The sequence below is a fragment of the Grampus griseus genome (assembly GCF_964374135.1).
Source record: "Grampus griseus genome assembly, chromosome: 19".
Taxonomy (NCBI): Eukaryota; Metazoa; Chordata; class Mammalia; order Artiodactyla; family Delphinidae; genus Grampus; species Grampus griseus.
Genome location: NC_139013.1, coordinates 1,216,222 through 1,231,925, shown reverse-complemented (window position 1 = coordinate 1,231,925; position 15,704 = coordinate 1,216,222). Strand labels below are relative to the sequence as shown.

General features: G+C 41.7%; 1 protein-coding gene across 1 annotated transcript; it reads left to right on the top strand.

Moving 5' to 3' along the window:
* The first annotated feature begins 450 nt into the window (after positions 1 to 450).
* On the top strand, positions 451 to 8,810 carry LOC309837090 (uncharacterized protein). Its single transcript, XM_082677437.1, has 4 exons — positions 451 to 672; positions 1,298 to 1,336; positions 1,949 to 2,075; positions 6,641 to 8,810. Exons 2-4 carry the CDS (start codon positions 1,304 to 1,306, stop codon positions 7,954 to 7,956), a joined length of 1,476 nt encoding a protein of 491 aa, XP_082533563.1. The 5' UTR covers positions 451 to 672; positions 1,298 to 1,303; the 3' UTR covers positions 7,957 to 8,810.
* Positions 8,811 to 15,704: the final 6,894 nt, after the last annotated feature.

The following is a 15,704-nucleotide window of genomic DNA, read 5'->3' as shown; positions in this document are numbered from 1 at the left end:
GTGCATTTACAGGACAATAGGATAATGTATAATCACTTGCATCTACCAGACAATGTTCACATCTACCAGACAATGTTCGCATGGAATCCGAATTTCTAAACACTTCAGAGATCAATAGCATTGAAGGATTTCTAAATGCACTTCGGGCTCCCCAGAAATTGGCCTTCGCCCCTTTGAAAGGAAGCGAAGCTTCTCTCCGACCTAGAAGAACAAGGCCTTCAGCTCTGAGCAGCCCCGTGGCATTGCTTGACCCTTTCCCTGGGAGATTCCAGCAAAGGCGCCGCTCCTGCGGGCCTGTGTGCCGGCGGGAACTCCATTACCCAGAAAGCTATGCGCTGAGCGGCAGCGAAGAACACCCAATGAACATCCAGACTTTCGGCATTTCCGGGAGGGCGCACTGGGCGAAGACGAGACTTCCTGTATTTTGTGGCGGTCATTTTGGCAGTCCTTGGGGTCAGAGCGCAGAGTCTGTATTGGGGAGACAGACAGAGGAGGCGCGGGAAGAGGCTTTGTCCCCAGTGACTAGAGGCGGTTCTATAGTCGGGCACATCGCCGCTTGCGGGGCCGGTCTGGAGACGTTGGTGCCCGGTCCGTTCGGGACGCTCGGCTGTCCCCTCTCTGCCCCGGCTTGTGGCTCAGGTGGCGGCGGCGGCGCCGAGGGACCCGCCTCAGGTAAACGCTCGTTCTGCGGGTCCTCACCGCCCTCGCCCCACCAGACACTAAAGCCCCGAGTGCGGGGCGCCTGCTCTCGTGCCCGCAGCCCAGGCCCCGGTGTCCAGGACGGTGAGGTGGCCGTGTGTGGGGCCCTGTTTCTGACAGACGGTGTGATGGCGCGTGGCAGAGGGTCACAGGTGGAGGCACCGGCAGGTGCAAAGGCTGGGAGGTCGGATTGAGCCGGGAGGATTGGGGAAAACTGGGGTCCGTGTTGCTTCTGCAGGGAACAAAGTGTGGGTAGAGTCGCACCTGCAGTGACAGGCTGAGGAGTTGTACCTTCCTTCTTAGGGCTCTTGGAGCCATGGAAATTTTTGCGTAAAAGGGACATGATCTAAGTTAAGTTTGAAAAAATCCCCAGAGTCTGTTCAGTGGAAGCACAAATTGTAGGGCTGCTGAGGACATTGCGGCAGAGGGTGTTTGGGGTTTTTTCCCCAAGGACACAAAACTGCTGAGAGTCAATACAGAGGTTAGATGGTCGGTCCGAGATTACCTGGCTCTGGTGACTCCCAGGGGTGCAGGGAAGGCCTGAGCCCCTGGTAGGATGCCATGCTCACATCCCTCTAAGACCTGCCTCTTCCCACAGGTTTCCATGGCTGCGGAAGTGCTTTCGGAACCTAATCAGGTAAGTGGCGGTTTCGTCCTCCCTCACTGGTCCCAACCCCTATTTTCTCCAAATTTGTGGTGTCATGAGACTTGTCACGTGCCATTTTCCCAACCTTTGTGTGTGGGGACCTTAGAGAATATTAGCTCAGGGTCTTGAGTTGAGTCCAGGGGTTTGATGGAGGGGTTCCCATTTCAGGCCACCAATGGAAAGAGATGTAGAAGCTTATCACTAAAACGGGAAGTGCTTGGAGGTGAGGCTAAGCTGGTTTAGGGAATTGCAGGTCTCCTTCCTTTCTGGTGAGAACAAACTGGGTGTGGGGAGTAAGAGTCAGACTTGGAATGACTGCCTGTGAGGTTAGGCATCTGTTCTGCAGGCAGTGGGAGGTCTGGATCAGATGAGGGAGGTGTACGCATCTAGGTCTTAACAGGCCCCATGTGGTTGCAGAGTGGACAGCAGAGTGAACACAGTGCTGGGAGTATGAGAAGACAGCAGACACCAATGGTACCAGGATCTGGGATCTCCTCTGAGATCTTAGGAGGAGGATGGACATGGGGTAGATGTGTGAGGAGATAGATTGTGGGTCTTCAGGAGTGAGGCTGTTGATGATTTCATCTGTCTCTGTCCTAGCAGGGAAGTGTGACCTTTGAGGATGTGGCCCTGTATTTCTCCTGGGAGGAATGGGCTCTCCTTGATGAGGCTCAGAGATGCCTGTACCACGATGTGATGCTGGAGAATTTTGCACTTACATCTTCATTGGGTAAGCTCTTACACCTGCCCCTATGCCCTGGGCAAGGCTTGGCCTTCCTCTTTTCTCCAGGGTCAAGTATGTCTCCATCTAAACCATGGGTACTGCTTCCTTTCCCAGTTGCCTGGGTATGTGCTGTGGTTCAAGGGTTGAGCTGAGTGCATGTCTACTTCTCATCCTTATCACTCCAGCACCTCCTGCCCCGAAGCTTCACAGGGAAGGATTAGGTATCGCTGTTCTTTAGGTCAGCCTAATGGATCCCACCTGTCATGCCCTCTCTCTCGCTGGGTGACTGTCTAGTTCCATGGCACCCTAGTATTGCTCCCTTCCTGTACCTCACATTTATTTGTTCCTGACTGTGCCTGGAAGTGTAGTCACTTATATAGTCACTGCTTACACAGATGATCTTGAGAGGTCCTTTCCTTAAGTTCGTTTTACTTTATTTTTTAAAGGTTTATATTTCTTTCTCTTTTTTTAAATATTTAATTAATTTATTTATTTATCTTGTATTTTCTTTTGGCTACACCTGGTCTTTGTTGTGTCATGCGGGATCTTCGTTGCAGTGCACAGGCTCTTCGTTGTGGCACGTGGGCTTCTCTCTAGTTGTGGCTTGCAGATTTTCTCTCTCTAGTTGTGGCAACAGGGCTCCAGAGCACGTGGGCTCTGCAGTTGTGGCGGGTGGACTCCAGAGCGTGTGGGCTCTGTAGTTGAGATGCACGGGCTTAGTTGCCCCGCAGCATGTGGGATCTTAGTTCCCCAACCTGGGATCCAACCCATGTCCCCTGCATTGTAAGGCGGATTCTTTACCACTGGACCACCAGGGAAGTCTCTTTACTTTATTTTAGTTGTGGCAAAATATACAAAACAAAATATTTACATTTCTAAGTGGCATTTTGTACACTCTCATTGTGCAACCATCAGTCATGCATCCACAGAACTTTTTCATCTTCAGACAAACTCTGTTCCCCTTAATCAGTAACTTCCCTCATCTACTGATAACCACCATTCTACTTTCTGTAAATATGAATTTTCCTATTATGAGTATCCCATGTGTGTGGAATCAGACAGTAGTTCTCCTTTGATGTCCAGCCTACTTTACTTAGCATAGTATCTTAAAGGTTCATCTATGTTGTAGTATGTTTGCTTCCTTTTTATGACTGAATAACATTGTATATACCACGTTTTGTTTACCCATTATTCTATCGGTAGACAGTTGGGTGATTTTGCCTTTGGCTCTTGTGAATTATGATGTTATGAACATGGGTGTGCAGATATCTTTTAGTGTCCGTGCTTCAGTTCTTTTTGAGTATATACCTAGAATCAGAATTGCTGCATTTTATGATAATTCTTTTTTAAATTTTTTGAAGACTCACCATACTGTTTTCCATAGCAGCTTCACAAAGGTTCCAATTTCTCCCATGCTTGCCTACACTTCTTTTCTGTTTTTTTTTGAGTAATAACCATCCTAAGTAATGTGAAGTGGTATCTCATTGTATTTTGATTTGCATTTCCCTGACAGCCTAGTGATGTTGAGCATCTTTTCATGCACTTATTGCCCATTTGTATATCTTCTTTGGAGAAATGTCTGTTCAAGTCTTTTGCCAATTTTTGAATCAAGTTGCTTGGATTTTTTGTTCTTGAGTTTTAGGAATTCTCTATATATTCTGAATGTTAACCCTTCATCTGACAGGTGATTTGCAGATATTTTCTCCTATTCTATGAGTTGCCATTTATTATGTTCATACTATCCTTTGATGTACTAAAGGTTTTCATTTTGATGAAATCCAGTTTGTATTTCTTTCATTCCTTGTGAATTTGTCGTATCCAAGGAATCATTGCCAAATGTGGTGTCATGAAGCTTTTCCACTATGTTTTCTTAAAGAGTTTTATAGTTGTAGCTCTTAAGATCTTTGATGCATTTTTAGTTAATTTATGTACTCGGTATCCATCCAACCTCCTTCTTATGCATGTGTATATTCAGTTTTCCCAGCATCATGTGTTAAAATGTCTGTCCTTCCCCATTGAATGTTCTTGGCCTCCTTGTTGAAAATCATTTGACTGCATATGTGAGAGTTTATTTCTGAGCTCTTTATTCTATCCCATTTGTCTATATGTCTGCCTTGATTCCAGTATCACACTGTTTTGATTACTGTAGGTTTTCAGTAATATTTGAAATTTAGAATTGTGACTCTTCCACCTTTGTTGTTCTTTTTCAATATTGTTTTGGCAATTTGGTGTCCCTTGAGATTCCATATGAATTTTAGGATGAATTTTTCTATTACTGCAGAAAACATCATGGGAATTTTGATAGGAATTGCATTGAATATGTAGATGGCTTGGAGAGTATTGACATCTTCACAGTGTTAAGTTTTCCAGCCTATGAGTATAGAAATCTTTCCATTTATTGTCTGTAATTTTTTTTAGCTGTGTTTTGTACTTTTTACTGTACAAATCTTACTTCCTTGGTTAAGTTTATTTCTAATTATTTTATACTTTTGACACGTACTTTTTTTTTTTTTTTGGTTGTGCCAAATCTTAGTTGCGGCTGGTGGGCTCCTTAGATGTGGCGTGCAAACTCTTAGTTGCAGCATGCACATGGGATCTAGTTCCCTGACCAGGGATTCAACCCACGTCCCCTGCATTGGGAGGTGAATTCTTAACCACTGCACCACCAGGGAAGTCCCTTGACAGGTACTTTTATATGTGGAATTGTTTTCTTAGTTCCCCATTCAGATTGTTCATTGTTAATGTATCGAAATATAACTGATTTTTTTCATTTTGTATTTATATCTTCTTCCTTTGCAAACTTCAATTATTCTAACAGTTTTATGGTGGAATCTTCAAGATGTCATGAGCTGTAGTGAGTTTTACTTCTTCCTTTCTCTTTTGGATGCCTATTTGTCTTTCTTGCCTAATTGCTCTGTCTAGAATTTCTAATACTGTGTTGAATGGTAGTGGTGAAAGCTGGCATTCTTTTCTTGTTAGTGATCTTGGAGGAATCGTTTTCAGTCTTTTACCATTGAGTTTAATGTTTGCTGTGGGTTTCAGTTTTTTTGCTTCCATTATGTTAAGCTAGTTTCCTTCTATATATAATTTGTTGAGTATTTTCGTCATAAAAGGGTGATAAATTTTGTCAGATGGTTTTTGTACATTGATTGAGGTGATAATAAGTTTTTTTCTTACTGTTAAAATGACATATTACCCTGATTAATTTTGTATGTTGAAACATCCTGGCATTCTAGAAATAAATCCCAGGTGTTTATGGTGTATAATCTTTTTACTATGCTGCTGAATACAGTTTGCTAGTATTTTGTTGATTAATTTTGCACAAATAATCATCAAATATATTGCCCTGTAGGTTTCTTTTAGTGTCTTTGCCTGTTTTTTTTTATATCAGGGTAATAGTAACAGCTGCAGTTGACCTAAATTAAAGCAATTTTGCATTGCAAAGTATTTACATCAGATTGATTCTACCATTGTAGTTTCTGTCCAGGTGGGAAAATACCTGGTTTTACTACTCTGCCACCTTCCCTTTAGCTGTGCCCATGGGTACTTCTTGTAATATTTGAAATATCTTTCCTGTGATCTGTTTTGTCTGAGTTGTCTGGGACAGTATTGGCTACTGACTTCTCCTGTCCTTCCCTTAGGATTTGTATCATCCATCTCTCATGCAGTAGCTCAGCTGGGGTTAGAGGAAGAGTCCTCTGTGCTTCCCAGGATGGATATGATCCCATTCTCCACAAGATGGGCCCAGATGGGGCCTGATCCCGATAAATGGCAGTTGGGGGAGGACATGACTTCAGGGCTTGGTTCATATCAATCATATCAAGAACCTGTCCTGTTTTAGTTTTGTTTTGGTGATGTCATCACCAGTGGCCACACTTCACCTCCAACTTTCCTTCTCCATTCTTAACACTTTGCTGACTTGTCATGTCTAATACTAGTCATTTGTATTCTGACTCCAGCTGAGACTATTCCCCACCTCTCTGGACTGTTTACCTCACGGATTCCTCACACTCTTCCCTCCTCAGTGCTTTACCATTTTGTAGTGTCCTAAAGAGTGCACGTGTCTAATAATCCTTAAACACCTGTTACCTTTTTTCAGTCAGATATTTTTGGGCCTGAACAAGACTTCTGAACAGCATCACATGTCATCAGCAGATATAATCCTGCTAAAAGCCATTGACAGGACTTCCCTGGCAGTGCAGTGGCTAAGACTCCACGCTTCCACTGTAGTGGTCACGGGTTCGATCCCTGGTTGGGGAACTAACATCCTGCATGCCGCATGGCACAGCCAAAAAAAGAAAAGCTGTTGACAGAAGAATAAGCTGTAGAACAGGCCTTTCTCCTGAGCCACACCCTTTACTCTTGTCCTATGCCTAGTGAGGCCTGCACCATCCTGTGACCTTAGGGACCCAGCAGGGCAGAGCAGTTGTTTCCTCAAGCTGACCCCAACTTCCTTTTCCTGAAAACAGTTTCATGGACTGATTCTTTGATGTGTCAATTTACATTTGTGATGATTTTGCCCCCTCTCAATAAGGTTAACATGTACTTCATCATCACTTCTTTACTTTCAGGCTGTTGGCATGGAGTAGAAGATAAGGAAGCACCTTCTCAACAGAGCATTTCTGTAGATGGAGTGTCACAGATCAGGACTCTCAAGGCAGGTTCATCTCCCCAGAAGGCCCAGCCCTTTGAGATGTGTGGCCCAATCTTGGGAGATACTTTGCACTTGCCTGATCACCAGGGAACACATCTTGGGCAGAAACCATACACTTGTGGGAATCGATTCTATTTCTCTGCCAACCTTCAACAGTATCAAGGGCAGCACATTGGAGAGATACACATCAGAAGTTCTGTGGACAGAGCCTTGTTTATAAAGAGCCACACAACCTATGTGTCAGGGAAATCCTTTTCCTGTAGGGAGATAGGGAAAGACTTCTTAGCCAGCACGAGATTTTTCCATCAACCAGTCACTCACACTGAAGAGAACCCAAACAACAATAATGAGTGTGAGGCTGTCTTTCACAGTGGAAAAATGCATCACAACTGGGGAGAAGGCAGGAAAGCCTTTAGCTGCATAGACACACTTGTTGAGGACCAAGGAGTCCACACTAGAGAAGGGCTTTATAATTGCAGCAAATGTGGAAAAGCCTGTACCCGAAGATGGAACCTCATTGAGCACCAGAAAGTTCACACTGGAGAAAGGCCTTATAAATGCCATGAATGTGGGAAGTCCTTTACCCAAAGCTACAGCCTCAATAGCCATAAGAAAGCTCATGCTGGAGAAAAACTTTATGAATACAGGGAATATGGAAAATCTTTTAGTCAAAGATCCAACCTCATTCAACATCAGAGAGGTCACCCTGGAGAACGGCTTCATCAGTGTGATGAATGTGGAAAATCCTTTAGCCGAAGCTCCACTCTCATTCACCACAGGAGACTTCATACTGGAGAAAGACCTTATGAGTGCAGTAAGTGTGGGAAATCCTTTAAGCAAAGCTCCAGCCTCAGTTCACATCGGAAAGTCCACACAGGAGAAAGGCCTTATGAGTGTCAGGAGTGTGGAAAATCATTTAGCTGCAAATCTAACCTCATTATCCACCTGAGAGTTCACACTGGAGAAAAGCCTTATGAGTGTCAGGAATGTGGAAAATCCTTTAGCTGCAAATCTAACCTCATTAACCACCTGAGAGTTCACACTGGAGAAAGGCCTTATGATTGTGGAGAGTGTGGAAAATCCTTTAGTCAAAGATCCATCCTCATTCAACATCAGAGAATTCATACTGGAGAAAGGCCTTATGAATGCCATGAATGTGGGAAATCTTTTAGCCGAAAGTTTAGTCTCATTTACCACCAGAGAGTTCACACTGGAGAACGACCTCATCAGTGAAAAGAATGTGGAAAATCTTTTAGCTGCAAATCTAACTTCGTTGAACATGCCATAAATGGCTGTTGAACATGCCCCAACTGCCATTTATCTGAGAATTCACACTGGAGAAAGGCCTTGTGAGTGTGGAGACTGGAAAATCCTTTAGCCAAAGTTCCAACCTCATTCAACATTAGAGAGTTCACAGTGGAAGGTGTTTTACGAGTGCAGTGAACGCAGGTAATCTGTTAGCTGCTAATCTGATCTCATTCAATACCAGAGCCTTCAGACTAGTGAAAAGCCGTAGATATGCTGGGATGTACAGTTCTAGTATAATTACACTGGAGGAGAGAAGTTGGGAGGGAGCCATCTGCCTGAATTAAAGCCCATATATCTGAAAGTCTGCAGTGGAAAGATTTCCCTAAAGTCCCAGGTATGTGATAATCTTTAAGGAACTGTGTTATAATTTCTTACCTGCCCAGGACCCTTGCCAGCTTTATGTCAGTGCCATCTATGGGAGAATTCATTTCATCTCTATCACCTGGGAGGTCCACAGTGTGCAAAAGTTACCTCCCAACATACTCAGGGAAGCTGACCTCTGTCCCATCCCCATTTGCGGGGGAAGCAATGAGTAGTCTTAGCTCTTATGGGGTCCTCATTCCCTTCTCATTTCCAAAGTAGGGCCTGGACCCGACCTAGTCTGGGCCCAGTGGACCCTGTCTGAGTTCTATTGGTGACTTGTCAGGGAGCACTGCATATTCAGGGACACGTTAGTTTCTGGTGACACTTCTCTTGGATTTTCCCAGCCTCCGAGTCACAAAGCTGGGAACTGCATGCCTCCTATTGTTCTGCATTTTTTAATAATAAAGGCATTAATGTTTAAGCCACCTTTGGTCTTGGGGTTCTATTCACTGTGTGAGGTGATCTGAAAACAACTGGGCTCTACCAGCATTAAGGACTGCACAGCTCTCATGGAGGTCCCATGCTTTGTGTGCCTCACATGTCAGTATGATTAAGAATATAGCTCTCGGGCTTCCCTGGTGATGCAGTGGTTGGGAGTTAGCTTGCCAATGCAGGGGACGTGGGTTCGTGCCCCAGTCTGGGGGGATCCCACATGCCGTGGAGCGGCTGGGCCTGTGAGCCTTGGCCGCTGAGCCTGCGCATCTAGAGCCTGTGCTCTGCAACGGGAGAGGCCGCAGCGGTGAGAGGCCCGCGTACTGCAAAAAAAATAAATAAAGAATATAGCTCTCTTTCTGGTTTTGGCCTAATGTACATTGTTACCCAGGGTCTCCTAGGAAAGACTGCAGGGTTTCAGAGTCCTAATTTGTGGACTGGGTATCAGGGTTTTTTTTGTGGGCTCAGAAAACACCCTGAGGAGCCAGGAAGTTATGACAGCCTCCAGTGCTTCTGATAACAACACAAATTGTTTTTCTTATTCACAGTAAATATCACATAATGCTCAGCAGTTATCCTGCAAAAGAGCCACATGCCATGATCCCCAGAGTTCACTAGATAATGCCACTGTGAGACTAGGGCCAGGGGGAACCATCTTGGTAAAGAAACCCTGGAGCGGAGGAGAGTGCAGTGGAGTAGATGGAGTGTGCCCCTTCTAAAATTGCATCAACAAATTGACTGTGACTGTGCAATATCAGTGGGCACAGATGCCCAGAAATTCTCAGAACCTCCAGGCAAGTGTATCTTTTTTAGCTGAGGTCATTGTGAAAGAAAATAAGCTATTGGTTTTCTGGATTCCTATAGCCTCTCTTGGATGTTCAGCTAAAGGCCATTGCTACACAAAGAAACAAGCATAGAGCGAAAGGAGATCCCTTGGTCCAGGGTCCCCAACCCACTGGCCTCGGACTGGCACCGATCCTCGGCCTACTAGGAAGTGGGCTGCACAGCAGGAGCTGAGTGGTGGGCGAGTGAGTGAAGCTTCATCTGCTGCTCCCCATTGCTCACGTTACCTCCTGAACCATCACACACCCCACCTCACTGCCCAAATCCCCTCCCCTGTCTGCTGAAAAATTGTCTTCCACAAAACCTGTCCCTGGTGCCAAAATGGTTGGGGACTGCTGCCTTAGTCCACAGTGTGGCTCTGTGACCAGCCAACATTCCTGTTAACTCAGGTGTGAAGGAATCTATTACTCATCAGTATTTTCTACCACTAAGGCAAGGCTGCTCCTCCAAGGTCATTAGAAAGAGAGGCAATATAGGATTGCCAGGCCTGATTTTCTGAAAAGAGTGGGATATCTATATTTTTCTTTTGAACCATTTTGTAAATTTTTATTCAGGTATAGTCAACATGCAATATACTGTATCTATTTGAAGTATACAATTTAAATTTTACATACATATAAACCCATGAAACCTCATCATAATCACAATAATGAACATGTCTCTCACCCCCAGTTTAACTCAGGCTCTTCTCCCCAGGCCCCCAAGCCATCATTTATTTACCTTTATTTATAATAGATTATTTTGTATTTTCTAGAATTTTATATGGTTTTATTCATAAAATGTTTACTTTTTTTTTTTCTGGTTTCGTTCATGGTTCATAATTATTTTCAGATTCTTCAATGATCCATAGTAGTTCATTCTTTTTATTGCTGAGTAGTATCTTTTCTATACTTATACCATTTGTTTATTCATTTGTCTGGTTAAGAGAATTTGGGTTACTTCCAGTTTTGGCTATTGTGAGTAAAGGTGCTAGAACATTTGTGTGTAATTCTATGTATGTATGCATTTTCACTTGTCTTGTGTTAGTAACTCAAAGTATAATGCCTGAGTCATAAAATAGGTGAGTGTTTAACTTACAAAACTGCCAAATGGTGACCTAAAATTATGGTTTGCTTTTGTATACCCACCAGGTTTATGTAAAATGCTTCCACATTCTTGCCAATTCTTGGTATGGTCAGTCTTTTGAATTTACACTTTTAGTAAGGAACCAGTAGTTTTAGTTACATCTCCCTAAGGATTCATGGTGTTGAGCATTTTTTTCATGTGTTTATTTGCCATCTGTTTACCTTCTTGGTAAAATATCTGTTTATATCTTATGCTTATTTTACTTTTTTATGTTGTGACTATTTCCCTTTTCATTAACAAGTAATACGCTCATTTTTGTTCCTCAATTTTTGTGCATTCTGTACAATTTAATTACCACATACACCATATACGTACAATTTTAATCTGCATTGTTCCTATATTCTTAAGTCTAGGCTTTAATAATACAGTTAAGTCCTGGTTTGTAGTGTTTTCCAATTTCCCTGATATAAATACTCCCACCATGGCCAATTTCAAACTGTCAACATGATGTCACTGAACATGGAGTTGGGAAAAGTTGTCAGAGGTCCATCATTCTAACTCTGCCATACTATTCCAGTAGCTACAATAACCTGTAGGACACAGATGATAATAAAACATAATAAAATTATTAGGAAGTGACAGGTTTTGAATATTTGTTTCATGAATGTATAATTGACGGAACATATAAACTGCATGTATTTAAGGTGTACATTTTGATGTTTTGATACATTCTTACACCCTGAAACCAAAATTTTCATTGGAAACAAAAGACAGTCTATTGATATAATAATGGCACTTATTCAGTTAAATTATTCAATTCACTACTTCAATTATGCAAGAAACAAAAGTAGAGCAGGCAAGATATTTCAAGTACAGGCAGTTCTTGAGGGAAAAAAACCCCCAAACTTTGAAAATGTTTTTCTCACAAAGGATCAGAAGGAATGCATATTAGGGAATTCTCTGGTGGTCCAGTGGTTAGGGCTCCACACTTCCACTTCAGGGGGTGTGGGTTCTATCCCTGGTCTGTGAACTAAGATCCCACATGCTACTCAGTATGGCCAAAAAAAATAAAAAAATAAAAAGGTATAAATTAAAAGTTGAGACGCAGTTTTCCAGCATTTTATTTTGGAGTCAAAACCATACTGTTTTCAGTATGAATCCTCTAGTATTTTGTGTCTTTGTTCTTGTTGACAGAAAAGCCATAAGTAATCCAACATAATTCATAATAATTGGGGTTCTGTAAAGTGATTGGGGAATTTCAGTACATTTTAGAACAATCAGAGGAAGCACAGTTATAATTTAAAGTGCTATTAGCTCTAGACATTCTCAATATTATCACCCATATTTAACAGAGGAGCAGATTTTAGGTCCTAATTTCTAAAGTTATCCAGTGCATATAAACTAGGATTTGTTGAAGACTCTTTCTCTCTGTCTATCTTTTTGTCTTTGTCACATACCAATTGTCCATATTTGGTGCATACTGTAATAATAAATATAATTAGCACTAATGTTTTGGGAAGAAAATAGTTGCCTATTGTCCACAGTTCTGGGGCAGGATCTTGAAGGGCATATCTCACGAGCTACAATCGTGCAGCTGTATACAGGCATCTGGCAGGGGCTAAAAGAGCACTATGGGAATGAATCAAACAGTCAGGAGGTCATATCGGGAGAGTGAGAACAGATGCTACTGTATGTAAGCAAATCCAAATGTTACGGAAAGGATCTTAACCATAATTGATTCGTTTCATACATATACAGGTGGGGAGGAAAGTGTATGTGTTAAATTTATCCTCGTGTATTTACACAAACTTTTCCAAGTAAATTTAAACACGAAATAAAAAAAGGAATTAATAGACAAAAATAACACATTAAATGAGAAAATAAAATGACCAGAAATCATGTTGAAGACATATCAAAAGAATATCTTTGACATACAGATCAGGTTCATTAACTTAAAGTGAGAAGTAACTAATTTTGTTTAGATCTGAGACACCACCATAGATGTTAATTGTCCTAGGAGGAATGGCATCTCATGGTGGATTACAGCTACATTGATCCCATCCATTGAGGCCCCATACCTCACATAATTCAAATGAATGTGCCATTCAATCTTCACAGGCCAATACTTTGCTCTTACATGTATTCTAGCCAGTGCCTATTTTAACAGCCTCTCCTTTGCCTACATAGGAACTCAGTACTATACACCTTTACTTAGTTGCCCATGGGATACCACAACGGTTCAGCCATCACATACAACCTCAACTCACAAGAAATTAATTGGATCCAGCTGTCCCCACACACCCAAGTATGGCGCTACATTGATGACATCCCCTCGTGAGGGGATTTGCTAGACAATTGTGCAAGGCATACATTCATTGTTGTGCTTACAGAGAACAGATGGGCTACTGCCCCACACATTTCAGCTTCATGCCACCCCACTGGATTTCTTATCTTCATCCAGTGTGCCTAAGGGCTACTCTTGCTTATGTAGTTAAAGGGCAACTTTCCCTGGCCTTCCCTTTAAAATACCAACTCTAGGGACTTCCCTGGCGGTCCAGTGGTTTTTTAATTAAAAAAAAAAATACTCCAGCCATTCAGGATGGTCACTATAAGGTCCTGACCAAAATTCCTGTTGGCAATATATTAATTCTTGGTTGCTCATGTCAAATGCTGTTTTCAAGATTTTAGCCCTCAAGGTCTATTGGTTTTATTTCCCTAAATACTTCTCACTTCTGCAGGCATATCCTCCTCCATATCAGACTTCCCTCTCTTTATGTGACTTGTAGTATCTGCATTTGGGGGCCACATATAACCTTTCGGCCACCTGCCAAAAAAATTCTGTATCTTGATTGTGGTTGTGCCTATATGATTCTACATATGATAAAACTGCATAGGGGCTTCCCTGGTGGTGCAGTGGTTGAGAGTCCACCTGCCGATGCAGGGGACGCGGGTTCGTGCCCTGGTCCAGGAAGATCCCACATGCCGCGGAGCGGCTGGACCCATGAGCCATGGCCACTGAGTTGGCGCATCCTCAGCCTCTGCTCTGCAACGGGAGAGGCCACAACAGCGGGAGGCCCGCGTAGCGCAAAACAAACAAACAAACAAAAAACAAAACAAAAAAACTGCATAGAACTACACACATACACACACACACGTAAAAACGGTGAACTGTGAAAAAGATACGAGGATTTAACCAATGTCAAATTCCTTGTTTTGATATTAAGGTTACATAAGTTGCTACCACAGAGGAAACTAAGTGAAAGATACTCTGTACTATATCTGCAACTTCCTGTGAATATACAGTTATTTCGGAATAAGACATTGAAAAAAACAAAACAACAGATCATGTGTCTTGTCTTGCTAAATCCCCACAACTTCCCAGAGTAGTAAGAATACAACCCAAATTTCTCATCATAGACTCCAAAATACATGCAGCAGCCCTTACCCCGCTCATCTCACTACCTACCAGTCTCCCGCTCCAGCCCTGCAGTCTTTCACTCTCTATACCAACAAGCCAAGCTCTCACTAACTTTGGGGTGTTAATACATGCTTTTCTCTTTGCAGGGAATTTTTCTTCACTTTCACACCTGGTTGGGGTCTTCATTGCACTGCGTAGCTGTACAGTTCAATGTCCCATTTTCCCACATTTACAGATGTGAATCCTGAGTACTGAGGAGAATGGACATGACCAAGGTCAGCCAGTTGGTAAATGGCACAGCTCAGACGAATTAGAAAAACAGTGTGTCTCTAGAGTCCAAGCACTTAGCTACTAGCCCACACTCCTTGCTTCACATGTGAATTGAGAAAAGAATATACAAGGCCAAGCAATCTAGTTCCAAGCTTCATCTTTTTTATTATGAAGACAATAATATGTTCTCTTTAAAAAAATAACAAAATATATATGGAAATGCAAAAGGCTTATAATAGTCAAAGCACTTTCTATTTTCTTAAATAGAACAAATTTGGACTTTAAAGACCTGATTTCAAAACTTACTATGAAAAAAAAAAAACACTATGAAGCTATAGTAATGAGACCATGTGGTATTGGTGAAAGGATAGACAATGGAGCAATGGAAGAGTCCAGAAATAGAGCCACATGCATATAATTAATTTATTTTCAACAAAGTTGCCAAATTAAAAATGAAAGGATAATATTTTCAACAAATTATTCTGAAAAACTGTGATATCCTCACACATAAAAGTAAAGAACCTCAACCCTTCCCTCAAAATATTCACAAGTGAACTCAAAATGGGCCATAAACCTTAATATAAGAGATAGAAATATATACCATCTTAAATATAACAGGAAGAATGTTCTTTGTTCTTGCTTTAGGCCAAGATTTCTTACACAGGAAAAAAACACAAACCATAAAAGAAAAATATGATAAACTAGACTTTAATAAAATTTAAATTTCTTACAGTTCAAAAGGTACTGATAAGGAAATGGAAAAAAATCTATCTATGGCCTAAGAAAAAATATTTTAAAAACCTATATCTGACAAAAGGCAGGTATACAGAACATGTAATAAGGTAAACAACACTACTAAAAGAATAGGCAAAACATCTGAACACATTTCACTAAATATGATATATGAATCATAAGTAAGCACATGAAAATATTCAGTATTATTATTTAAGGAAATATGAATGAAAACCACAGTGAGGTCCCACTGCACACTCATTTTAATGGTAACATTAAAAGACTGAAAATATCTAGGTGTTGAAGATGTGAAGAAAAGTGGAACTCTCACACATTGCTGGTAGGAATGCAAAATAGTAAAAATAAATCTGGCAGTTAATGAAGTTAATCATCCACTTCTTCCTAAGTATAACTATAAGAGAAATGGAAACCTGTGTCCACTGAACTATTTGTACGTATTGGCACTTTCCAGGAACTTTATTCTTCAAACCCAACAACTAGATAACAAAAACAAACATCCATCCACAGATGAATGGTTAAGAAATTGTTA

Bases quoted from the DNA above. Each gene is read 5' to 3' on its own strand.
- LOC309837090 (XM_082677437.1), top strand. From the start codon at position 1,304: ATGGCTGCGGAAGTGCTTTCGGAACCTAATCAG. The intron at 1,337-1,948 runs GTAAGTGGCGGT...CTGTCCTAGCAG, and splicing joins TGCTTTCGGAACCTAATCAG to GGAAGTGTGACCTTTGAGGA. The intron at 2,076-6,640 runs GTAAGCTCTTAC...CTTTACTTTCAG, and splicing joins TGCACTTACATCTTCATTGG to GCTGTTGGCATGGAGTAGAA.